A 27,892-nucleotide genomic window follows, 5' to 3' on the forward strand; every position below is an offset into this window, starting at 1 on the left:
CAAGTTAGAGTTGGGATTTAACTTGGTATGTTTTTCATGTCAGCATGCCCCTTGCAGAATCTGTAGACTGACTTAGCAGACTCTTCCTGGGGGCTGGGGTGGGTGGTAGGAGTTCTCTTCTTGTATATAGTTGTCATGGGTGTATTTCAGAAACTACATCTTCAATTTCTGAGATGCTTAATGATATCTCATTGGCTTGGCTGTTTCCTGGGCCCTTAAAAATATGAATTTCTAGTTATCAAAGTTCCCTATGTACTGATAACTGTGACAAACATAGAATATGCAATATATTATTTATTCCATTCTCCATCTCTATGAGATAGGCGCCCTTCTTATCATCACTATTTTACAGATGAATACGTTGAGGCTAAGAGGAGCAAAAGAACTGATCCAGTTCACACTGCTGACAAACAGCAGAATGAAGACTGGAGCCCAGAACATCAGACTCCAGAGCCAGAGTTTTTAATCAATATTTTGAGTTTGTCAGGATGCCTCTGAAGTTGTGTGTGTGTGTGTGTGTGTGTGTGTGTGTGTGTGTGTGTGTGAGAGAGAGAGAGAGAGAGAGAGACAGAGAGACAGAGAGAGAGAGAGAGAGAAAGAGACAGAGAGAGAGAGAGAGAGAGAGAGAGACAGAGAGAGAGAGAGAGAGAAAGAGAGAGAGAGAGGAAGCAACTTATGTAAGGAAACCTGCAAATGTAGCCAAAAATAACCATGGTTGTGCTGGGATAAGTGTTGTTCTTTGAAATAAGCGATGCTGTCTTCAGATAATATTTTATCTTATTATTTGAAATTTAAGTCTTTGAATGATGATTAATAGACTGAACAAATTCTAAAATTTTTAAACAAATATTCTGGTCCTAGGTGAAAGATAAAGATGGAGAAAACATCTTATTCAGATAAATATTTAACTTCACACAGAATGTTGGAGATCCAGCCTGCTTCTGTTTAGGGCTCTCAGTGTTGTTTGTCCCCAAATAAGAACAAAAGTCTCTGACATATGGCCCCCAGGAAGCAGTCTGGTTGACAGCAAATTCTTCCAAGGGCTCAGGAGGATCCTTCTAGATCTTAAGTTTGCTCAAGTGTTGGGAAAGTCAATAGTTCACCAATTCTACTTGCATATGGATTTACTCTATCCATGGGTTCCCACTTTTTGGTACAGCTTCTCATCTGCATCTCCATAAAATAAACTGTGTGTGGTCTCAGTGAGAGGCAGGCACCAATGTCATCTCTCCCATTTGGAATCATCTACTTATTTCCCCATTTCCACAGCTTTTCCCCTAGTGGTACTTCACTCCATCATAATTAGTTGTCGTATATCCTTCTCTTTTACTACCCTATGAGCTCTGGGAGGATCAGCGGTTCCCTACTATGTAGATGATTAATAAATATTTGGAATGAATAAATAAGTGGTTCTAGCATAGGACTTTTTCAACTGAGTGATGAACAATTAAGACTATTAAGACTATTGATGTGTATCTAGAAGGATGAGCCACACTAGAACTTAAAAGGAGCCATTCAAAGTGTGCACTGTAGTAGCCACATACATACTAACTAGTTCTATTGTCTTCCTTGGATCATTAAATCAGAATTTATACTGCAGCCAGCTCCCCAGCCCCTGATGAGGGGATCATTTGGGTTGGCCCAGCACTCTTCTGCACCCCAATTCCAGACTTCCATCTTCTTCAAGCACCACTGAATCTGTGCCTTTCAGCTTTCAGATTGTCCCCCATACACAGCAGGGTTCCCGGCAGGATTGGTGTCCAGGTGTTCTCAGTGAGGAGCTTAGTCAATTAGCCCAGAAATCTCGTTCCCTTTTCACTGGATGCTTTCTTGTGGTTGGGCCAAGTCATGGTATTTCATTAGGATAATAAAAGGGAGAAAGTCAAACTCTTAGAATGTGAAAGTCTCTCACATAATAAAAGCTGACTGGTAATTTATGGCTGTTCCATCCGAGGGTGACTTTGGGATCAATACACTCTCTAGTTGGACTTCCAGAGACTCAATTCAGCGTATCATTAGTGACTGCATCTGCCAGCTCACCTCCCAGAAGGCAGCCAGCGCCATCCAGCTCATCCTTAGACTGGAAATCTGAGTGGGCGGGCTGAGTGGGTGGTCTCACCAGCTTCTCATCATCTCCCTCCACCTTGGAGACAATTCTGCCTAGCACAGAGCTTATGCAGCTGGGCCCTGTAGTGGTACCTGCATCTTTGCAGACTTTGTCCAAATGCCTCCTCATCACCTGGGGGGGAAAAGACGTGCATTTCAACTTTCTTCGTACATCCAAGGCAGTGAGCGTCCACAATCTCAAAGCCTGACCCAGATTCACAAATCAGGAGTCATGGCTACCACTCCACTGACCTTCTCTTTCTGGGCAGAGTCTACATAGCCATGAGTGAACTTCTGGGTCCCAGGCTCATTTTCACCTGAGCAGGCTGTTTCCTTCTTTTCTGATTAATGAGCTGCTATGGAGTTGGCACACTGTTCTGAATGTGGCCAGCTGACCCTCCCTGTGTCACAGATCTAGTCTCTGTGTGGCCTACTGGTCTTTGCAGAGCAGGAAGTAGAAAGGGCGCACACTATCCAGAGCTTCCTACACAAGGCTCACCCTTGCACATGTGAATACTCCTCTCTAAAGCCATGCATTAAACATGTTTTTGTCAGTGGCTCCATGTTAAGGTTTTATTCGTTGGGCATCTTTCCTGTGGTAGGTGTCAGGTGCTGTGGAAATATAGAGATGATTCATTGACTCTTATCCTCCAAGAGTAGCAATCTTAGGGCAGATGTGACAGGAGCACAAATAACTAGAAACTGTGGTAAAACATAAATACCATAATGGTGGTAAAAATAAAAGCCTACAGACATTTAGAGGAGGAGAAGTTATTTCTAGATTGACGAGATGAATTAATTATGCTTAATTTATGTGCTTTATAGTCAACATGGTTGTATATGAGGTTTGTTTAAAGAGGGGTGGTAGGAAGCCCACTTGTTCTGGATTTTTCTAAGAATAGAGTGTTTCTCTAAATTCCCACTCCCTGTGCGCCCCCTGTTGTTGGGGCCTAGAACCAGACAGGCTGCTGGGTGCTTGGTGGAAGATGAGCAGTGAAGAAAAACAGCCATATCTGAGGGAGACCTCCCCTCCGCCCCGGAGGCCATGCTGTCAGAAGCTGAGTAGCAGCCTCTCCAGATCCTTCTCGCTGGAGAGACTCTCAGGGCCCCTCAGAAAATGGATGAAGCCACGTGTTTATCTCTGAGGCAGTCTCGAATTGATACCTCTTATTGGCAAAACAGGTCCCTGTGCTATTAGGAGTGGTGACAGCTTTCAGACGGGGCATAAACCAATTGTTAAAGACCCCTCAGCATTATTCACCAGGCGGGAGAATTAGTTTTGGTATCCGGGAAAAACAGCCGTTTGGGTAATTACATTCTGTTTCCCTGCATCTCCTCTAACGCATTAGCAGGAGATAATATTCCACACTCTAAGTCCAGAACCATCCCACAGAGCTGCTATTAAACAGCTGTCACCTTCCTCCCCATAACTGGATGCATTTCTCGGCAGGAAGAATGAGTCCCTGTGTGTGTGTGCGTCAGCTGCATCAATCCTGGCATGCAGGAAATGTACTGCCAGAGCGAGGGGCAATGCGCCGCATGGGAAAATCCCTGCACTAGTTGTCGGGAGACGGGGTTCTGGGTTTGGCTCAGCCATGGCTTGTTGTGTGACCTTGGGTAAGTCACTTAATTTCTCTGGTGCCTGGGTTCCTAAGCTGTAGCGTCAGGGGCTGGGATAGGTGGGAACTGCAGTTTGGGGTCACTATGTGGGCTCTTCATCAGCACAGCGTGGACTTTCCATGACTCTGGCTTTGGGCTGAAAACTCAAAACAGATTGACCACATGATCCTTGGATACTGTGGCCTATTCACTGCCACCAACCGCGGAGAGTAAGAGCTGTGGAGGCCCTGGGCCTAGTTCTTTGTTCTTCATTGTCCTAAGGTCTAAGAAGACTGGCTGCCTTTGAAACAAATTATATTTGGCTCATCCTTTCTTTCACTTCATCATTTTTCATGATCCATATCAGACCTCTGACCTCACTAAAGTAATGGGAAGGTAGGGAGGAAAGGATGGAGAAAGGACACAGAAGTTCAGGGGTAAGATAATCAGTGGGAAAGGAGCAGGAAATGGACAAGAAAGAGAGGAAAGGGGACTGAGGAAGGGAGGAGGAAAGGCCCAGGCAGGGATGGGTGAGGAGGAAGAATTAGAAGAGAATAGGAGAAAAGAGGGACAGACTTGGAGCAGTAGTTACTGGAAGGAGGCCAAACACAGGAGGATGACAGGAGGTTATAGATATAAGCCCTGGAAGTTTAAGAAACTCATTTCCTCTCTTCCTCCCTTCCTTCTTTCTCCTTCCTTCCTTCCTTTCTCCCTCCCCTCCCTTCTTTCTTTCCCTCCTTCTTTCTTCTCCTCCCTTCTTTCCCCTCCCCCTTCCTTCCCACCCTCCTCCCTTCCCACAAACACTAATTAGCAGCCTACAATCTGACACACAATATTCTACATCAATATTCTAGGTGCTAAAGATGCAAACATGAATAAAACATGGTCCTTGCATGTGAGGAGTATACGGTACATTAGAAGCAGACAGAGTGTTTAATGTGTGACAAGGTGTGGAAAGAGGAGCACAGGAGAGGTGCGTACACAGCAAGGAATGTGGATAGATTCTACTCCAGGGAGGGAAGGAGGGTCAGGGAGGCTTCATGGAACTGGACGGGTCTCATGAGATGAGAAGGATTTCTGTGCTGTTCTATTACGCAGCTCCCTCTCTATAGCTTTGTTGAATTATCTTCCTCCACACAGGCCCTGAGTTAGTCGCTCTGTCCTCCACATTTCCATAGCTCTGTGCAAATCTGTATTCACCTCACTGGATTGTAATCACTTCCTAACATGTCTGCCTTACTAGACTGAGCTCCTTAAGGCCAGAAAACTTGGTTGAATTGCTTTTATATTTATATTGCCCAGGACTTAGCACATTGCCAGCAAAAAGCAGTTTCAAAAACAAACAAACAAACAAACAAACAAACAAACAAACAACAAACCCCAAACCCAAACCAAAGTCCATTGAATGGAAATGTTAGGCAAATGTAACAACTCTTCTTCTGGTTCCCATTTCCAGGGGTTACCATGACAACTAACTCCCAGTCTAGTATTTCCATCACATCACCACCATTTTGGAGTAAGATGTTTCTCTGAATACTTTTATCAACATCCATGCCTTCCTTTCCCTTTTTTCCCCTTTTCTTCTTCCTTCCCTCCTATTTCTTTTGTACCTGCCTCTTCCTTTCCCCAGGGGTCCTGAGTAGAAGTGGGTTAGCCTCAGCTTTCCTTTCATAGTGGCCATCTAGGACCTTTATCTAAGGGTATGAGGTTTCAAGGATCTCTTTTAGTGAGAGCCTGGGGTATGCATTAACATAGATCAGTGGCTCCTGGGAATATCTCTTTCCTGGGAGCAGGGACCCCACTTTGGCTTCCTTCTTCCTGGGTGGGGACTACGTCCATCACTGCTGAAGTATTTCTTGGAAAGAAGCATATCCAGAAAACTGGAGGCATCGCCTTTTACACAGAATGGTGCCTCTCTGAGGTCACACCACTCAGCTTCAAAAATGTTAGTGTCATGACTTTAAAGCATAGGTGGAAGTCACCTGGCCTTATGTCTCACATCCTCATGAAACTTTCACTTCTACCAGGACATGTCTCACTGGACCACCACCACTTCTAGATTGCATGGTTATCTAGACTGTAGTTGGCTTGGCCTACATATAGGCTACTCAGTCTATTTTTCTGAGGGAATTGTGTCTTTTGATCTTTGCACACAAGCCCAGGGACCTCAGTAATGGACATATTCAAAAAATCAAAATAAATAACTCCTCAATTCATCATTCCCACCTCTGAAAGCAAGATTCTTGGAAAGCTGGTACAATTTAAGTCAACAATTCAGACTCAGTCATCTCTTCAGAAAAGTTATTAAGAAATGTATGGAGGAAACTAGATTGCAATCTGTGAACAGCATCGGGAGAATATAATACCTTGGCTGGAAACTGGAGTAACACTGGAGTGAATTGGCATCCCCTCCCCAGAGAGACCTCTTTCTTCCTCCCATTTTTGGGAGTGAGATTATGAAACTCTCTGATGGTCTCACTGAAATAAATCTAAGCCCTTAAAAATGTCACCCAACCTCAGTCCCTCATTATTATGAACTATAAATACAGGTTCAAAATGGGGAAAATCCAAATATTACTGAGTTAATGCTCTACATTGCATTGGAATCTTTCATGATTAAAGATTAATTAAAGGGAGGTTTTCTATACAGATACAGCTACCCCACCTCCATGGCAGATAACTGGCATTTTCAGACCAGGAAAAGAAATGTCCTGCTTGGATAATGATAATAGCTGGCATGGCTGACAGGCTCTGATTTCGGGTACCTCTCCTTGGTCCCTCTGGAAAGGAAACAGTACAAGGAGCTGTGATGACTTCTCTGAAATGCAGGGCAGCGGTTAAACAGAGGAAAGGCCAGCTAATGAGGCTGGCTTGACATGGGCTTTGTGCCACTGCTTAGAAAAGCTGGAAGCCCCTAGCACACTTGCACTAAGAGGGAATCCAGTTCTGATAGAAATTCTGCCAGTTCTTCCTGAAGGACACACTGTCCTTGAGGAAAGAGCCAGCTATCATGCCTTACATGTGCCCTGTTTTTCACTGTTAAGGGAAACTGAAGCCCAGCTCATGGATCCTTGCCAGGCTCTCCCTTAACAAGATGGACAAAGGAAATCTAGGGTTTGGGGGAGGGGTCAGGGACCTCCCAGAAGCTGGGTGAAGCCCCTGGTGAAGATGGAATGTGGAACAGAGAGCAAGTGTGGGTAATGGAGCAATCCTAACATGTCGTTCCTTCTCATTAATTTATTCATCCATTTATCTTTCATCCATCTAGCACATCCTTACTGACGACTTCTTAAGCTTCAGGTGTCAGGCCATCATGTGAGTTGGTAGGAACCATTTTGGGGAGTGAGGGTGGGATGGAGAAGAAAAGGTAGAACTCGAAGGAGGAAGAAAGAAGAAAATCAACTTTTAAAAAGATTTCCTGTGCCAATTTTTATGCAGCTTGTCTCACTGAGTCTAATCTCATTCTTATCAAGTTGGCATATATATTTTATGATAAGAAATAACCAGGGCTTAGAGGGGTTGAGTTAGGTGACTGCTGTATGTTGTTCCAAGATCTTTTTACTGTAGTGTACTATCCCTTAGAGAGCTTACCATCTAGACAGGCAGGAATACATTCTTGTGTGCTGGATGAACCAAGAGTTGGTAGACTCTATGCAAAACATAGACCAGTACTAAAAATGAAATCACTCTCTATAAGAAGTCATGGGTAGAAAATGTCTTAAGGCTAGTTAGTGCCAAGTAAGTGGTTTAAATGATGATGCCATAAAAAGTGCTCATGGATGCCACTGGGGGATGAAATGAGCATTGTGATGGTCTTTGATGAGTTAATGGGATGGGGACAGATGGAATGACCATTCCTGGCCTGTCAGGAGGACAGGTTGTTGATCTGGTGGGCTGGAGTATGGGATTTAGTCAGAGGACAAAATGGAGAGGGGTATACAGGAAGGTTGAGGCCAGAGAAAGAAAGCTTCAATGTCTTTGAACTTTACAAGTGATAGTGATCTTGGCCAGGAAAAAGATGTCAGAAGTGTTTTCAAAAAAATGCATCTGGCTGTCACAGAACACAGGTGGGGTTTTGCCTTAGGTCATGATCTTTTGCCAGGAGAGAATATAATGTAAACCAAAGAGATTCACATATAGTTTGTGGGGCTCTGAGCCTGACTCAGGACTGCAGTCTATACTTAGAAAGACTGGGTGTTTGCTGGAACATCTTAGAACTTTAAGATATTTTGTCTTCTTTATGTCCCATCAAAATTGTTATGGAAACTCTTTCCATGAAGTCATTAAAAAGGGGCTCCCTCTGATGACTGTTTAGCTTGAGGCACAGTTGGACAACTGGAGTTGGGGTGTGGTAATACAATATTATCATGATTATGATAATTATGATTCAAAATATGATAGTCATCTGAAGTTTCTTTTTTCTGAACTTTGTAGACCTACTCCCTCTACTTTCCATTCAGAGTTGCTCTCACTCTCTCCTGGCACTGCCTTGACTTAGGGAAGGAAAATATAGATTTTCAACAGTAAGATCTGAATTTTTTTAGAGTGAAATGGATCTTGGAGTCAAAGAGACTGAGTCTTCAGTATCTGGAACCAAGAATCAATAGGCCTCCAAACACGCCTATTAGTAAAAAACACAGAGTGAGGCAGAATGGAAAAGGGTGTGGAAGAGACCCCTTAGATTGGAAACAAAGAGAAAATTAGAAAGGGTGAACACTCAAGTGGTTCTGTTAGGGCAACAAGGTCTGTGCATTTCCTATACTTGATGGGACTTATCTTGGCAGGGGCATGGGAAGGAGATAAAGACCAGAAGGTTTGAAAGGACTTGTAATCAAGAAGGCACTTGAGCCTTGGGTTAGCTCTAGGCTGCTTCAGTAGAGTCAGGAGAGTGGAGGGGGGCAAATGGGAGGTAGTGGGTAGAAAGGGCTCAGACCCAGAGCAGCATGGGAGAGCATCAAAAGTCTCAGTGTCTCCCTGAGAAGGGCCCAGAGGTCGCTGAGAGATTGTGGGTAGACCTGTGGAGGTCTTATGGATGGAGCTGGGGTGATGTAGGTGGACCATATGACCTGCAAATAGGGACTTCTTCAGTGATACTTATGGGGCTGACCCTATGACTGAAGACAAACAGGAGTGAATCTCTCAGGGGAGGCCAGAATAGATGGCTCTTTCATCACTAGATGGCACAGAAGACTTCCTATTTTTACTTGCTCTCCAGAGCAATGGGAAGGAAAATGGAAAAGGGGAGAATTCAGAACCATCTGATTATCTATCCAAGAGAAATTTAAAAAATTCCCATTCAGAGTTTACTTTAACTCTTGACTCTAGATTAAGCTGTTTGCCATCAGTGGAAATGAGGGGTTCTCCTAAGAGCCAAGTCAGGTTTCATTTTTGCATATGGACTGTAAAGTTTACATCCTCTTTATGATGTTTAAAATCCTTTTCAATGGGCTGATTCTCTTATATGAAAACTGTTCTGGCCTTTCTGCCCTACTATAGCTTTCTTAAGCATGCCCTTTTCCTGGTTGAGCATGGGCTGGTCCTCTCTCTGAAAATACAAGCTGAGATACAAGGTTCCAGTATGCTTATCATTCACTTAATATTTTATTGGGATGCCATGTATTCTATTTATTTCAATTAAGAACATTAAGAACACTGACTGAACATCTGATCTGTGCCAGGCTCTATGCTAGATGGTGAGGATCTGGGACAGGGCCCCCATGGAGTGTAGAACAGAAATGCATAGGTGTTAAAGTTACTTTCTAATCTTTCCAAGGCTGAGAAATAGCAGAGAGGTTGAAGGAAAAATAGAATAAGAGGTAAAAAATCACAACTTGGCCATTTGATAATTATAGAACCTTAATTTCTTTGGGCCTTAGTCTGCTAATCTGTAAAATTAGGGAGAAAAGAAAAAAATTTTTCTTTAGGCCTTTTCCAGATGCTAAATTAAATGAAAACTGTGATTTTTAAAAATGCGGAATTGTATAGTTAACAGAAGTCCCAGAGGGCAATAGAGTTGATAGAATATAGCAAATACAAGTTCATCTGCTGTTCGATTCTATTGTAACATCTTCAAAGAAGTGGCCAAGTCCTAACTCAAGCAAATCACATGAGGGTAAGTATATCACTGATCACTAATTTGGGTCATCTGGCAATGTTCAGGACCTATGTAAGGAGTTTCCAGATGGTGTGTACTGGAGGTTCTACTCTTGCAATTATTATTATTAACATTAATAATTATTATTTTGGCAGGGGAGAATCTGGAAGTTAAGCTTATGCTACTGGGTGTGTTTATCTTTGCCTATACTTACAAAATAGAATGCCCACCTGAAATGGTTAAGTGGATAACTGAAACCATCTGCAATATTGACATATTTGCCTTGTTTACAATTTCTTGCTGCTGATGTCAGTTTTCCACTCTGCTTTGCATTCATAGACACTTTCTCACAGTGCTCCCTCTTGACTCATTTATTCATTCACTCATTCAAAACTCTACAAAAATTCATGGAGCCCCTATCGTGCCAGGCTTTAAGCCAAGCCCTAAGGATGCAGATTTGAGGTGGAAATTGCACAACTTAGCAGGGGTGGGGGGGAATAACGGACGCAAAAGTCAAACAGGCCATAGTACTTGGATGATCCACCCAAGTCATATGAAGCCTTCCTGGAATTCTGTGGATTGAACACTGGGCTACCCCTTATACCACACTTAATGAGGTTGTCTGTGGCTGGAACCAAGGGTTGGGGTAAGGGTATGGTGGGAGGAATTCTACATCTGACAAAAGAGACCATCACATGGTGACTGTGACTCCTCTTCTATTTTTTATGTCTGAAAAGCAACAACCAATGATGAGAAATAGTGGAGCCTTGTATAGTAGCTTCTATATGAAGTTGCACTATATAATATAATAGCATGGAAATGCAAATATGATTTTTAAAACTCCCAAGGAGTTTGGGTTATTTAATAAATCCTCCAGCCTTGGTTCTGGAAGCATAGAGTCCAGTTACTAGGTGGTGGAGAAACGGAAGCCCAGTTTACACACGGGGACAGATTTCAGGTCAGTTGGTAGGAAGATCCCACTTTCCTTAATCAATGCAAGCTCTGAACCTCCTAGTTTCTACAGGAGGTGAGAGGTGAACTTTATGGTGGGTGGAGTGGCCAGACCTCATAGTCTTTTCTACCTCTCTCTTTTATTCCCCTCCTTCCTCCCTCTTTTTCTGAGATTTGTTATTTCCTTGGAGAATCCAATGGATCACAACTGTGATGTTTAAACCCTTTAAAACCCTGGTCAAGGCCTAGATAAAACTCTTAGAGTACAACCAAAGTAAGCTGGAATGTTCAACATGACTTGCTAAAGACTGGAAAAAAACAAGGGGGAAAAAATCTCCCATGAGATTTAAGCTCCCATGCCATGAGCTTAGACTCTGCTTTGCTGACCCTGAAGAGAAAAGAAATGAGTTTTCCCAAGACTCTCCTTCCTAGCTTCTAGTGTCTTCTCTGTAGTGACTGCAAGCTCAGTTCCCATTACCCAAGAGCTCACTCCAATTTAATTTCTTGACCCCTAGAAGAAAATGCTGGACCCTCTTATCTACCTAAGTCTTGCCTTTGCCATGTGATTGACACTAGGAAGTCCTCACTCTCAATTAAAGACGGTGGTCTTGACCCTGAGGTCTTCTTCAGGATCACCATGTCCAAATGCCCCACAAAACCTCCTCACTGTTCATGTACAACACTGTTCCTGTGTGCAACATGTGTATGCATGTGAAGTGAGGTCTTCTAACCAGAAAATGATGGGTACATGAAGGGAAAGGAGGCAAAACTGGGGAATGGAAAAAAGGAGGAGAGGAGAAAATCTATTCTTAGAATACAGAAGAGAAAGAGAGGAAGACTTCATATGTGCACACCCCAGATCTGGCCCCTGAGCAGCCAATCTGGCCATTTCAGTTGTTGTCCATCTGTCTGGAGTAAAAGCAGAACAGGCTTTGCTGATTACTGAGGTGCCCCAGCAATCAGATGGCCAATTCCATGGCCCAGGTTTTTCCATGGCCCTCACGAAAAGAGAGGAAGAAAGTTGAGAACTGAAAGTGAAGTCACAGGTAAGCAAAAAGACAAAGGCATCCAGAGTCTGGGAGAGACAGAGGGAAGGAAGGCTGAGGGTGAGGAGATGTAGGCTGTCCACAGGATACCAAAACAAACACCACGACGGGTAATGATCTGTCTGCCTTCCTGTATTGATTATCACACAGAGTAAACAAACGCTGTGGCTCTGAATCGAGTAGTTGCTTTGGCATTACAAATAGCCATGGGAAAAAAATGGGGAGAAAAGAATGGGGGAAGGGCCATGCCAGGGGAAGAATGGCAGAGAATAGATAGATCTTCTAACATTAGTATGCATGCACACCCAGTGGATATGTGGGAGAGTATGGGAAACGCAACAAGCAAGGGCTTGTGTTTGCACACTGACAAGAAAGATACCAATCCTGAGATGGTAAGAGAAATAGGGAACAACTTTCCTTGTAATTTTCTGCTTTCTATTTTAATCCATATAATGTAATTCTGGTAATTTCTCACCTCAGCCTTACCTACTCATAAGCCTAAGTCCACAGGACAGAGGCTTTGGGCTACTCACAGGCTCTCTTTGATCTCTGGGGAGTGGAGTGCAGGGAGCTTGTCCACACCTAGCGCTCCTGGAAACCAAAGTGACCCTGTGCAGTGGTCTGTTCTGCTGCTATCCCCAGCTGTGTTCTCCTTCACCTGTGTTCCTGAACCGTAAACCTACAGACAGGCTACCTCCTGACCCTAGACATGAGTTGCCTGTCTCTGTAGCACAGGAAAGCTAATCGGCACCAATGTTTTAATTATATTTACATTTCACAAGTGATTGAAAGGATCAGCTTATAAAAGCAAAAGAAAGTTGAGGCATTCAACCTCTCTGGGCCTTTTAAGACAACAGAGTTATTATGTCCATGTGAATTTCCAGGAAGAAGCTTCTAATTAAAGCTTATTGCTTCTCATCTGCCATTGGCCGGCAATGTGGCTCATCCTTCCTGTTCATTAGAGCAGAGGGTTGTAGCCTCACAGAGCCTGTGTCCACCTTCCGGCCCACTCCCCCAGTGAGCTCAGGAGGATCCCAGTGCTGCCATGATGGTCCCATCACTCCCACTGTGTATGACTTGGGAACCAGACAGGATATTGCACCTGTGTTGTTGAAGGAAATGATAAGACCCTGGTCTATCAGTTGCATGAATGATTAATAAGTGGTAATTAGTCAATGTTGTTAAGCATTTTATAGACACAAAATGCTGGCTAAGAGCTAAATAAAAAAGCAAAAGCTGCAAAAGCCAAAAGACTTTACATCCACCCAAATGCTGCTCATGGAATTCCAGAACGTTGGAGCTGAGGGAAGGAGGGATCAGAGAGACCATTTGCCTTGTGACTTGCAGACTGAATTGTGGGGCCTCTGGGCACCTACTAAGCAACTGTTTCCCTGTGCTTCCTCTCCAAACAAATCACAACAAAAAAGGCAAACTAAGGTTCTACACTCGCAGCATAATCTGAAGACAGAGAATTCCAAAACTTCAAAATAACTGTGAGTAAAAACAGAAAAAACACACCACATCCTTGTGCTCTGCCCTGGAAGACTTGGCCATTTGGTTCCCATAGTCCCTGCTGTGAGGAGCTCTGTCCAGGGGTCTGGGCAGAGAGGAAGTAAAATGTCTCCTAGCTCTTCAGATGGAGAGTTAGTAACCCTTTCTGTATCTCCCTTCAAAACAAAGCCAATTCTGCAATCCATTCTGTCTTTGGGGAAATTTAATAAGCTTTAGGTCAATACATAGGGGACTTTTAAATCTAATATTTGGTTAGTTTGGCCCTGATTTGGTACATAAATTTTAGGAACTGAGTCGTTCTCTGACTGATTTGGTAGGTTAGGGCCCCCCTGCTGGTCTCTGGTGTCACCTTGGGATTTGGCCTGCCATCACACCCACCAATGGCTTGCAACTGAAAGAATACCTTTGATTTGGTCCAGCTTTCCAAGCTGCCATACTTCCTTGTTTTAACTCCTGTCCCTCTGTCCCCTTAGAGTTGTGCTTCACCAACATCCCCTTTGATGTACCCCCCATGGCAGACAAGGGTGATGTCACCTCCCAGAATCTGGGGGATCACTTCCAGCAGAAAAGGTCTTAAACCTCATGTTTTATCTTAAGATTTGTGTGTAATTTGCATTGAAGCCCAGTATATAGCCATGTTGGTTTAAATATAAAAATATCCCTCTGTTCCAACATTTTGGTAAAATGTACCATGTTAATTCTGTGGGTTTGCATGTGCCCAGAGCGCCACTATATATCCTCAAGGTACAAGGGTCCAAATGTGAGAAACACCTGCCCCTTTATCCCAACCCACTTGTTAGATCCTGGCCCCTCCCTATTTTCTCACAGCCAAATGCCTTTAGCCACTTCCTATGTGGATGGGACTTGGGAGATAGGGCAGTGAGCCTGACCTCAGACCTGTGGGACAGGGCACTGAGAGTGGAGCCATCCCATTCTTCCTCCAGGGGATGTCCTTAGACTTCACCAAGCCCTTGAAGTTGAACAATTCACTGTTGGTCCAGTTTATCTTGATGACTCATACCAATTATTTGTACCATGCTTAATTAAGAATTGTCAAGGCCACTGGATCCACATTACTGTTTGGACTTAGGGAGGGGAGAACTAACCCTGTTTGATTTCCTGCTAGGTTGCAGGCACTGTGTCATGTAAGGTATACACACTATCATATTTTATCCCCACACGAATTAAGTCCTCACATGGAGTAGGTGCCAATGTCTTCATTTTACACATTAATTATCTAGCACTGCAGGATGTAGCGGACACACAGCACCCAAACAACTCAGCTAGGATTCAAGTCCATGTTTTCTTATCCAAATCCTATCTTCTTTCCACTGTTCATGATGCAACGTCCCTTGCTTTTCTCTCTGTTGCATCTTATGCCCATTTCCCTCCTTATGGCCTCTATCAAAGAATGAAAGAAACAGAGGAGGTGAGGTCAGAATGTACGAATTCTGCTGTCAGCTGTTTCTGGAAGATGGAGAGGATGTGGGAGAGGTGGTGGATTGAAACCAATGTCTAAACTGACATGTCTCTTATCTCTGGAATTTATTTATTTGGGTTCGCCTCACAGGCACAGATAGAGACCTGGAGGGGGAGCATAGCTTCACCAAGCCCCTCATTCATCACCAGCAGGAGCGTCGGTCTCATTAATAACTGGGGCTTAATCCTCCACATTCAAAGAGACTCCCATTACCCAAAACAATAATTTTTTTAATTACCCAGGCAGAATGGCAATCGCATATTGAATACTAAGGATGATTTAAAACTAATAAATACTTTTGGAAATTCCTTGAACATTTTAATGAATTAAAAGTTATGAAATATTTATAAGGAGTAACAACGCCATTTAGTACCATTAATAAAATAAATACATTAGTCAGAGAATGAAATTCATTACTATTTTACTACTAGACATTTATGTCAATGACTGAATATTGCTCCAAATTACTTGTAAAATAGACCAATTATTTTAGTGTGATTAATCTTTTCAATTATTTCTTTTATGTAGTTGTAATTTGAAAGTAATTTTCTTCTGGGAGGACAATGACCTCAGCGCACTGGTTCCTTATTTATTTATATTTAAAAATCTTTTGTCTTGGCCTCCATTTCCGGGTGATTTCCAATGGTCAAATATTTAAAAGAGTTGATCGAGCAATCATTGTTCCTATGTACTTTGTGGGGCATTTTTAATTGGGTTTATTAGTGGTTATGAATAAGCCATTCCAATGTAAGGAAGTTTCTGCCAACAGCAGCTGTACATCCGTAGGGAAAGGAGGGGCAAGCAAAATGCTTTCCTGGTTCCACCAGCTGGGGGCCTGGCTGATTTAGATCCTATTCTCAGAAGTATGATAAGCGCACATCACAGAATGTTTGGGTCTTCCTTGGCCACTAAGGATCCCCACAGGATGAAACAGTCTCACTCCTTTGCAGGGCACATTGGATTCTGGGCACCCAGTCACAAAGGGGAAAAAAAATGACATTATCAGAGAGAAAAGCATAGATTGTGGGCGGGAAGAGAAGCAACCACCTTCAAAATCAGAAAATAGATCTGGGCTTTCCAAGTTTCTGCTGGCAGCAGGGGTGAACTTGCCCTTGGCCCAATGGCTCAGACAAGGTGCAGGTGTAAAGGGAAAGGTGGGCCTGAGCCTGCAAACATATCCTGGGATATTTGTGATGAATTATCCCATCCTGGTTCCAGAATGAGGACATTCATCTCAGTCAGGGGTGAGGAAGGGGGAAGGCAATGGTACATTTATTGTGCCAAGCACCGTGCCAGGGGCTGGATGCATAATATCAGTTTTTCATTTCTCAACAAACTTATAATTATGTAACATTAGTCCCATTTACTGTTGAGAAAACCAAAACTCAAAGAGTTTTTTTTTAATGTTTATTTATGAAGGAGAGCGAGAGCATGAGAGAGCATGAGTGGAGGAGGGGCAGAGAGAGAGAGAGAGAGAGAGAGAGAGAGAGAGAGAGAGAGAAACAGACAGAGCGTGAGTGGGGGAGGGGCAGAGAGCGAGAGAGAGAGAGAGAGACAGACAGACAGACAGACAGACAGACAGACAGAATCTGAAGCAGGCTTCAGGTTCTGAGTTGTCAGCACAGAGCCCGACGTGGGGTTCAAACTCACAAACTGCGAGATCCTGACCTGAGCTGAAGTTGGACGCTCAACTGACTGAGCCACCCAGGAGCCCCCAAAACTCAAAGATTTTTAAAAACTCTTCTGAGCTCAGAAGGGTTGTAAGTGATAGACCTGGAATGCCACACTCATTCTGTCTGTTTCCAAAGCCTGTAATCCTCGTCCTCCATTGTAACCAGAAAAGCTTTATTCAGTGCTTACTATGAGCGAAGCACTGTTAGTTGCTAATTGGGGTACAGAGATTAAAAAGAAAAAGACACAGTCTTTGATTCTAGGAATTTAGCATCTATTGAGCAAGATACATAAATAACTCTGGAAAGAAGTAGACTGTTCTAAAAAGGAAATATATGGAGACATAATTCTGAGCTGAGACTTCTTGGAGAAGATAGCATTGGAGCTGAAGTTTGAAAGAAGTGTAGGGCTTGAGGAGACAGATATTGGGGATGGGAGGGGGAGGGGACTCTAAAGGGGGCACTGCTGGAACAAAAGGTTGAGGTGCGAGGTGTTTGGGGAAATGTGAGAGAGATCTCAGTGGCTACAGGAAATCACAATTTTAATGCTTATCTTTTAAACAGTACAATCCACAGGTAAGTTATGAGTGGGAAATTTTAGAAATAGGCAGTTCATAAGGAGAATGTTTTGTAAGTGAGCCTCACCCTTCACGTGGAGGGCACAGGGAGAACCAAGGGACATGGCTGTGGCTGCTATTTCTCCTTGGCTTTCACTTCCAAGCATTACAACCACCACTGCACAGTTGACTCAGGCCCTTGAAGTGACTAAGCTGGGTGATAGCCACCTTGGTGTCAGTGTCAGATTGGCAGTTCGGTGGCTCTCAACACCTGCTTGGCATTTGGTTATTGTTAGCATCACATAATTTTGCAGGAGGCATCAGAAGAGCCAATTTGCTTCTGTGACTAGTACTTTCTCCATAAGAAACGGAGCATCAGTGAGGGAGCACCTTTGTTTTTATAGGCTTCAGGCAGGTGAGTCGCAGAGAGGTCAGGTAGCTCAGGGCATCATCATCCACAATGCGTCCCCACAGCCATCTTCTCATTTGACCCTCACGGTTAAGGTCAGTTTTGGGACAACCACTGGCATATTTTTATTCCTATTTTAAATAAAAAACACCATCGATGTGCCAATTCTGATAGAGACCTTTAATATCCCTTCTGATCTGAAGAGTTGGCTCGACTGTGGCAAATAAGAGGTGGAAAGGGGACTTTGATCCTCTGATTGCTGGTTCAGTGCTCATTTTGTGGTACTTCTGAGCAAGACACATGGGAACCAGTGTAGAGGAAGAGACCTGTACAAATGGAGCATTTATTCAATACCTCTGGTGCGAATTAAATGTAAGTCAGGGATGCCCTTGGGGGAGCAGTTTTGTGCAAAGCAGAATGGGCATTTTAAGGCCCCACACCAAAACTCAGTCCTAAGACAGAAGCAAGTTTCTATCAGTATCACGGAGCATTCAGTCTAGTATGTGCTCAGTAAATGTCGAAGGAACGGGCAAGTCTGTGGACGGAATGATTGATGATTCTGCTACATAGAGCTTTCTGCTGGCAGCCTGAGGACAGCACCACAGTAATCACCATTTTACAAGCACGGACTGAGGATCCTGCTGGGGTGTTGCTTGCTGTTGGAACAGAAAATGTCCCATTTGGGCCAGGCTGCCAGGAGCCCATGAGGTTATCCCTCATTTTACCCAGCTGGATTTTGGAGCCTACTCCAGAGATTGATTGGTTCCACACGGCTGGCCAAGATTAGAATCCATTTGCTCAGCTTCTTTCGTTTCCTCTTGTCCCCTCTTGGCCTAAGGAGAGCATTCTTGCCTGGCCATCGTTGTCTTTGGTGGAGTAGGAGGAGAGAGAGGGAACAACATTGGGACATGCCACACATTTTTGTTTTTTACTGGAAACATTCATACTAGCTCCATACTTAGCATCTCAAAGCCAGGACTCAGTGAGACAAGAACTTGCCTTGTGTAAATGGGCCATAGCCCAAAGTATAGCAGCCTTGTCCTTAGTCTTAATTGTTTAAGGAAGGTACAATTAATGTTAACAACTTTTGGCGATCACGTTTTATGTAAGCACAGAATCATAAGATCAAAAACCTGGAATTAATAGGAGAGTTGAAAATAAGAACGCCCAGTGGTTCTCAAAATGTATTTTATGAACACCCATGGAGGTGGTGGGGGAGTGGGTGTCAAGGGCTGTGGAGGAGGTAGGTTCCAACCATCACTTTTCCTAGGGAAGCTTTGCTTGTGTACTTTTATATAATGGATGTATATATAAAACTTTAGTTAAATTAAGGGTTCAGTCTCTAAAAAATCTTTGAAGACCATAGATCCAGTTTAAATGCCATCATTTTAGGTCCAGAGAGGTTAAGATACCTGTGCATCCCCAATTCTTTAGGAACATGTGTTTTAAGGTATCCATGGTGGTGGGACTGCTTTTGACACTGGATTCCTGCCCCTTCCTGCACTACAGAAGTTAGTGAAATAACCCCTCATTGGTCACATGAGGATTATGACATCCTCTCTGCCGGGCACATCAGAGAAATTACTGTGTCTGAAAGTGTCTCAGTAGGGTAAGGAACCAAGAGTGCTTCTGGCTGAGAAATCTGTTAGTGAGCTGAATGTGGTTCTGACCCAGGAAACCTCAGATATGATTCTTGTAGGTTCATGAAAGAGAACAAGAACCACGGGGACTGGTGGTAAAATGTATTTAGGCTCACACAGGTGCCATCTGCAGCTCCTTGATGTTCATGGACGGGGTGTCCACTGTTGGCCAGTGGGCAGTGGTACACCTAAACCACCTCTGACCAACCTAGGCAGGGAAAGGGAAGTTCTAAATTAGATTCTTAGAAAAACTGAGAGCTTGAAAACCATGAGGTGAAGGTAGAAATCACATTGGGGTGGCCAATAATTTAGTGTATCAAAATTCAAGGTAAATCTTTGGGTGGTTTGTTTATTCAATTTCCACTGGTGAGGGAGTCAGAATAGATGCTTTCTGGGGTGATTTCCAGGAAGTAGCAGAAACACACAGCAGCTAAGAGCATGGATACTGGAGTAGATGAGCTCTGTTCCAGTATCAGCTGTGAGACTTGGGGCAAATTACTTAAGTCTCTGTGCCTCAATTTCCTCATCTATACAGTGGAAATGCTGATAATGATAATGCATACCTCATAGTATTATTGTGAGGCTTAAATGAGTTAATATATGCAAAGAATTTAGAATGGAGCCTGGCACATAGAAGGTGTGAGATGGGTGTTTGCAATTATATTCTTTTTTTTAAATGAAATTTATTGTCAAATTGGTTTCCATACAACACCCAGTGCTCATCCCAACAGGTGCCCTCCTCAATGCCCATCACCCATTTTCCCCTCACCCCACCCCCCATCAACCTTCAGTTTGTTCTCAGTATTTAAGAGTCTCTTATAGTTTGCCTCCTTCCCTCTCTGTAACTCCCCCCCCCGCCATTCTCCTCTCCCCTGGTCTTCTGTTGAGATTCTCAGGATCCCCATATGAGTGAAAACATACAGTATCTGTCTTTCTCTGCCTGACTTATTTCACTTTGCATAACACTCTCCAGTTCCATCCACGTTGCTACAAATGGCCAGATTTCATTCTTTCTCATTGCCAAGTAGTATTCCATTGTATATATAAACTACATCTTCTTTATCCATTCATCAGTTGATGGACATTTAGGCTCTTTCCATAATTTGGCTATTGCTGAAAGTGCTGCTATAAACATTGGGGTATATTCTTATGAGCTGCACAGTGTTTTTACAAATCATTTTCAGGAAGCTAGTCCTGCCCCTTCTGATGTGTTTTTCTGTAGACTCCTCTGAACACGTGGAGTCCTGATGAGTGTCCTGCTCAATTCTATTGCTTTGGCTTGTCTGCTGAAGAAAAGTCTTTGTGAATGGGTGAAGGGTTCCTGGAAGCCCAAGCATGGGTGTCTCTGGAGGCTGATATCTCTCCCATCATTGACGAATTTATCAACTATTTTTCTTTTAACACCAGGAAAAAAACCTCTTCTAACAAATTTACATTCACTGCTACCTTCTTTTGGAAATAATAGGCTAATAGCCCAAAGCTATAAAAGCAGGAGCAGCATTTATCAATGATTAACTAACAATCAGTCAACAAATATTTACGTAGTGTTTTCTATGTGTTTAGCACTGTGTTACATGCCCCCTGGAGAAATAAAAGAAATATAAGACAAGATCCCAAACCTCAAGTTAGGGTACCAAAATAACTAACTTGGAAAGAATTATAAAATAGATGCTAAATTTAGATGTAATAGCAAAGCCTTCTGAGAAAGATTTTTGTATCTATGAATGATGTTCTGGAGGGTTTGGGCCCTAAACTGGATCCTAAATGATGAGTCCGCATTCAAAATGGAAGACCTGGGACCAAGGTGGCCATTCCTGGTATAGTAGACAGAAAACCAGTCTGACTAGAGGGCAGGAGGTGTGGAAAACAGAGGGCATAACGTTGGACAGGTCCTGAGGCCAGATTGTAAAGAAGCTTGGAAGTCAGGCAGAGACACTGAGGCTTTCCAGGCAGGACTAAACAATGGTGAAAGTACTGAGGCTGGAGTCGAGATGGCTCTGATGTCACTCCCAGCTCTGTCACCAACCAGCTGGGTGATCCCCAGCCCATCACTTTCCTGGACCCAGGAATGAGTAAGGTGGCCCAGTCTAGCCCCCTCATATTTCTGATATGTGAGGCAATAAGAAGTTACTGAGATGTCATGAAAGTGCCACAAAGAAAGGGAATTTTGGGCAGATTGGTGTGGCAATATGTTAGGGATGGGTAACGGCATCAGCCAGACTAAATGGCTACTGCCAAAGCCCAGGGATGTGTAACAAAGGCCCAGATAAGGTACGTTGTTGTGGAAATGAAGTCATAAGGGTAAATTCAAGAGACAACAACAGTAGCATCTAGATAGCAACAGATAGGATGTAAGGCAGCCATGAGTCTAAAGCCCAAGGCTTGGCCATTTGGATATAGGGAGAGGAGGATGAGTCAAAGATAATTCTAAATCTTCTGGTAATAAATAAAACCTCTTTCCCTACACAGTCCACAAAGGTGCTAGAATGTGGTGGACAGAAACACTGGCTTGGTGGTCAGACTGACTTGGGATTGAGTTTGGCTCTATCTTTCCCTAACTGAATGACCTGGGCAAGTTTTGAGACTTCTGTGAGCTTCAGTTTCCCCATCTGTAAAATAAGATAATAGAACCTGCTTTATAGCACTAGTGTAAAGTACACATGAGATAACACATGTGAAAGGATCAGCACTTCCCTTCGTGCATGGTAAGTGCTCTGTTGATGTTAACTTTTATTGCTTATTAACTGAGCACCTATTAAGTGGTACACACTGTGATAGCTGTCAGGATTAAGAGAGGAAAGAGGTATGGACTCAGCCCTTGACATCCACAAATAAGTACAATCTCCTATATGGGGAAAATTGTCCCAACATCCCCTGTAAGGCTTCTCCATACTAACTAAAATGGCACCTCTCCTCATGTAGGCCAAGGAAGAGCTGTAGAGTTCTACAGATGTTTCTCCTTTAATATTCTGTCTGTGCCTCATCAGGAGGGGACCAAGTTACTATCAGAAAATAGACCAGGCATCCTGTAGACCTATCTATAACCCTGGCTAACATGTCACCAGCCCTGTTCACTCTGTCGAAGACAATACTACTCTCCTTATTTCCTTCCTTTCATGACCTAAACCAAAGCAATGACATAAGAAAACACAGACATTTGTCTATATCAAATAGGCTTTGACCATACCTCAGAAACAACTCCTTCCATTTAAAAACATGAATGTAGTTTTAGGATGCTTCTTATGTCTGCAACTTGTCCATACCAACTGATGTGCACCTGAGTTGTTCTACCATGGGAGGGAAAATTATAAGTTCCCAGGAAGCACAGGAATTACTTTGTTTTTCTCTGTTCTGTGCTTTACACATCCATACTTATCCCTTCATACCCCTTGGTGGCCACAGGAGTTCAAGTCAGAGAAGGGGTGCAGAGAACATCTGCCTCTCCATGGAGCATCTGTTCTTATACATGGAGCCTCTGAAGGAAGGTAGCTGGGACATGAGAACCTTCCTAGGTCTCTTGGCCAATCTACCTGCTCTAGGGAATTAGAAGCAGACTTCTTTCCTCCCTCCTGTAAGAAAGTGACCTGTCAGAAGACATACTTTTTGGATCAAGAGAGGTCAACTCTCTTGGTTTCATAAGGGTAGAGAAGCAGACAAGAAACAGGTCTTTTAAACCCTGAAACAAACTCACTGCAAATGCAACATAAGATATAGAGGAAGAATTTTTTAGGTTAAATGGAGTCATAGGGGTAAGGGAGGAAAAATCTGTTTGAGATCCTTGACTCAGACGTACAAAGAATTTTTGCAACATTATTTGGGCTGGGCCAGATATCTGGAGTTTTTTTGCCTCCTGTTCCCTTCTTTTCACATTACTCAAATGAGATTAGGCCAATTCTGGGAACTGATACCTTCTCCCTGTCACATTCCTATTAACTGGCTCCATTTCAACAGATGGTCTTTTTTGGACAGTACATAGACATTGACATTTGTGAGGATTGATGGTGTCCAGAGACATTCACAAATCCCCAAGTTTGTGAATGTGGAAACATTTGTACAAGCTCTGGCTTTCTCCCAAACCACATGTTTCTTATACATTGCTTCACATCACAGGTTAACCACCTTTTCAACTTGAACTGAAGTTCAATCTATCACATTATGATGATTTTTCTTTTTCTCACACATAAACCAGTTTTCATTAAAGGAAAAAGAAAACCATTTTGTGAAAGTTCTTACAAGACCAGCAATGAATGAAGAGCCCTAACAGCATAAGAAACTGGCTGGTCAGTAGTCTCTTAAGGGAGTTCCCTTTGTACATACACCACCTCTAAGAGGCCCGTGATTTAAAGCTGAGCTTTTCTGCATGCAACAGATTGCTGGGTGTTATGGGCCTTCATGGTTGTTTATGAACAGTCTAAATTGAGAATTTAGGTCTGGGAATGCTACAGACTTCATTCCTCTCCATACTTCATTCTTGGGCCTCTTAGACCACAGATTCCATGGCACACCTGACACCTTCCTTCCCAGTGAACCTCTGGTCAGAGGCAGGCACAGCAGAATAGCAGTAATGAAAGCAACTTCTTCCTGAAGATTGTATGATTCAATCCCATCTCCTATACCTTCTACATGAGGGAAACAATAAAGGATGTTGATAATTATGATGCTAGGTCTTCTAAACAATCAAGGAAAGATCAATCTCATGTTATCTATTGATGATTCATTTCTTCCTGCTTACTAATCAGACTTGAAGCAATATCTAATGAAAGATACATATGAGATATGATTTGAAAATAAAAGTAGAAGGTCAAAAACTCTGTAGAGGGAGGGGAAATAAGTTTATCAAAAACACATACAGCTGTAATTACTGGGATTAAGTACTACATTGAGTTCAGAGTTTCCTGGCAACAAAGGCAAAAGGAAAAAAAAAACAACAAAGCATTCTTTAGGAGAGAGATGCTTTTTCTTGGTAATAAATCTTGAGTAAATACACAATGTGGGACTTACACAAAAGGAATTCAACGATCGAGTGGACCATACCTTCATGTTATTTACAAAATAAGCAAAAGATTTCATATAAAACCATTTCCCAAGTTTCCCCTAAATAATTGCAGAAATCAAGTCATTAAAAATAATTATTCATGCAATTTGCCTCAGGAAAAAAAAGAAGAAAATAATAACCACTATCAAGTTGGTAGGGTGAGGAGTAGGTAGAGATACAGGTGAAATAAAAATGGCAGCATGTTGATAACAATTGAAACTGGGTTGAGGGTATATGGGGGTCATTGTACTATTCTATTTATTTGTACACATTTGAAACTTTCCACAGTAAAAAACAAAACAAAACAAAACAATGTAGCTGAAAGCATTTGGCAGCCAGGGAAGTTAAGCTGATATGTTCTCTAACAAAGACTATTCTGTTTGACGAAGTTTCAAGGTAAGCAGATATAATGTCATACTCAGTCTTTGAAAATCCATCAGCTGGGGAATGGAGTACTTGGTAATATTCAGAACCAGCTCCAAGGCACCATAGACTTCACTGTATAAACAAGCACATTCCCAGCTAATCATGGTGGCAGGCTATCAAGACACTTAAGACAGCACGCTACCAAGGAGTGGAGGGGAAAGCCAGATTCACATACCTTCACTGCAGTTCTTCAGGGCAAAGAAGTCCACTGCAGACAAGCTTCGGTTTCCACTAGAGATGTATTCCAGGGCCACTCGGAATGGGTTCTCTGGTCGCCCAATTCTTCCCTGAAGCACTGTCCAACTGGTTGCATTGGAAAACAGAGGGGAAGAACATAGAGAAACAGTGGTGAGAAGCAGGCCTAACCTGCACAGAGCTCCTGCACTTGTAATGATCTCAGGGCCCACGCTCTTTGTGGGCACCAACAGATGCGACCCCAGGGGCTCTGAGAACCATGACTCAGACGTCAACACACACATTTGTTTCCTTCTTGTCCACCAACTCAGAGACCCACTTCTCAAAGCCACTGGGGCCAGTGGCCACTGGTGTTCCTTTTGTCATATTCTTTCAGGCAATTGCAGACCTTTGGGCTATATTAGTAGGTTAGTCTTACAGGAAAAGAATATATGTTCTTAAGAAAACCTGTCAGCAGAGTGAAGGTTTATTGGTGTATTCATAGTTATCTCTGGGAAGAATGTTTTCCAGATTTTTTTCTGATTTCAAAGTCTCAGAACCCTTGAGTTTGCTATATGGTTGCTTAAGGGAAGCTAGCAAGGGCTATTTATTTACTGCAGGAAAATTAAAGTGCACCGAAGCATGTACTTTGGGGTAAAAGGCACCTAAGATTGGCGTGAACTCTACAAAAAAGGTGCAAACAGAAGAAGATAGAAGTAGGTCGAATGGTGAGCTCTGCAGCCATCTCTGTTCAAGGACACAGACACCGCTGGAGAACAGAGAATAAGCTGAATGAACATTTTTTACACCTCACTCATGCTATTAACCTCTTGCAATAGCCTCCTGTCACTGATTGGAACATCAAATTTACTTCCCACCATTGATTCCGTTTTTTTTTTAAATACGTATAGTTATGTTGACAATTTTCAATAGTGGGTGGAAATTACCTGGACTATTCCATATTTTTTTCCATTTAAAAAACAGTTTTATTGAAGTATATTTGACATACAGTAAATTACATATTCTTTTAAATTCCTTTAAAAACAGTTTTATTGAAGTATATTTAATATACAAATTGCATGCCCTAAAATGTATAGTTTAGTGAATTAAAGTGTATGAATTAATGAGTTTTGACATATGTATATACCCATGAACTCCTCACAATGTTTCATATTGTCCTACCATTATGTAAGACCATAGGTAGGTTGCAAAGTACAAGTGCAAAGGAATTTAGAGAAAGATTAGCTTTCTGCTAAAAAAATTTTTTTAAAGCACCCCTTCTCCTGCAAGTCAAAGCAATGCTCACAGTAAAAAACATGAAAGGGGCTCCTGGGTGGCTCAGTTGGTTAAGTCCCTGACTCTTGATTTTGGCTCAGGTCATGATCTCACAGTTTGTAAAGTCAAGCCCCACATCAGGCTTTGCGCTGGCAGTGAGGAGCTTGCTGGGGATTCTCTCTCTCTCCCTCTCTCTCTCTCTCTCCTTTCTGCCTCTCCCTTGCTCTCTCTCTCTCTCTGTCTCAAAATAAAAAGAAATTTTAAAAAATCCACCCATTCAGGAAAGGTAACAAAGGAAAGTAAAAGTCACCCAGAACCTCATTATCCAGAGATAATTGTTGTCAACACTTCTGTAACCTTTTAGCTACGCTTTTATATAAACAAGACTATCTTGCTGTATGTAAATGAAGAATCACTGAATTCAACTCTTGACACCAATGTTGCACTGTATGTTAACTGACCAGAATTTAAATAAAAATTTAAAAAGAAAAAGAATAAGGGGCGCCTGGGTGGCTCAGTCGATTGAGCATCCAACTTCAGCTCAGGTCATGATCTCACGGTTCGTGGGTTCGAGCCCTGCACTGGGCTCTGTGCTGACTGCTCAGAGCCTGGAGCCTGCTTCAGAGTCTGTGTCTCCTTCTCTCTCTGACCCTCCCCTGCTCACATTCTGTCTCTGTCTCTCTCTCAAAAATAAATAAACATTAAAAAATTTTTAAAAAAATAAAAGGAAAAGAATAAACAAGACCATCCTACATGGGCTCTCTGTGACTGGACTTTGCCATTCAATGGTATGTCAGGAGACAATAAATATAGACTGCATGATTAGTTCAATGACTCCATATTTAATGATTTGTGCATTGCTTCTGAGTTTTCCTTTTCATTATCATGCTGAGGTTAACCCCGTGTGCTTCTGTAAAACTGCCTTAAGACAAATTCTTAGAACCCGAGTCAAAGTGTGTGTACATTGAAAACTCTGAGCATATTGTCAGTCCTCCAACAGTGAGTCAGAAAGCCCGTTTCTCCAACTGCTTGTTAACACTGGATCCTGTCAAATCTTTTCTGTCTTTGCTACCTTTTGGTGATGAAGTCATTGCCAAAGGCAATCAGTGGTCTTTCAGTGGGGTGCTCTTGGATGGCAGTTTTGAGTCTCCAGTCCCGCCATGTTGCTGGGCATACAGCAGGAATGTGCTGAGTGAAGAAGGTAGCTTTGTTCTCAAACTATGCTCTTCTGTAGTTAATTCAGATCACTGGAGCCAATGCCTCAGCCATTTAATACAAGTGTATTAAGTTTCCCCACAATAGATGCTGTAGAAGGGATTATTGCTGTTGTAAAGTTTGTTCCCTGTTACTGTACCCAGCAGGATTTCTATCCAAAATAAAACCAGTGCAATTGAATAAGGTAAAGGAGGCCTTTCGGTTTAAATGTGGAGCTGTCAAAGAAAGAAATATCTGAAAAGAAAATGTAAACATGGGGTTCTTAAGAAAAAAACAAATGAGACAAAAAGAGCAGAATTTTTCTTGTTCTTCTGAAAAAGAAAGAACCTTATTTTTTGAGGAAAGATGGTGGAGAAATGCATGACTATTCACATTCTGCCAAAATCATAGCTCTCTGCTGCGAGGAATGATGGATTTTAATCCAGGTACACTGTGGCCCTTGACAATGATTTCCATTTCTATATTGGCACTAGCCCTCTGGATAAATGTGTCAAGAGTTTTAGGAATTAGTTTCTGAGTTACTGATGCAATAACTTTTGTCTGAAATTCTCTGGCCTCCCATAGTTTACTGCTGCAGCTTTAATAACTTTCAGGGCAGTTGCCAAACATGTATTTTATAACCAGGGAAGTTGGGATAAGAAAAGGGCAAGTTTGAACCTAGGGTCAGCTTTGTTTAAGAGACAGTGGAAACCCCAGGAAAAGC

At 42.6% G+C, this 27,892-nt stretch overlaps 1 protein-coding gene across 1 annotated transcript in view; it reads right to left on the bottom strand.

Annotated features, from left to right (window-relative positions):
- ALK (ALK receptor tyrosine kinase) overlaps positions 1 to 27,892 on the bottom strand; it is a 671,065-nt gene that overhangs the window by 158,921 nt on the left and 484,252 nt on the right. Inside the window, exon 5 of the mRNA XM_060651819.3 lies at positions 24,701 to 24,828. Within this exon, the coding sequence (XP_060507802.1) occupies positions 24,701 to 24,828 (128 nt within the window). The remainder of the gene's footprint in view (positions 1 to 24,700; positions 24,829 to 27,892) is intronic.

The sequence above is a fragment of the Panthera onca genome, chromosome A3 (assembly GCF_046562875.1).
Source record: "Panthera onca isolate mPanOnc1 chromosome A3, mPanOnc1 haplotype 2, whole genome shotgun sequence".
Classification (NCBI taxonomy): Eukaryota; Metazoa; Chordata; class Mammalia; order Carnivora; family Felidae; genus Panthera; species Panthera onca.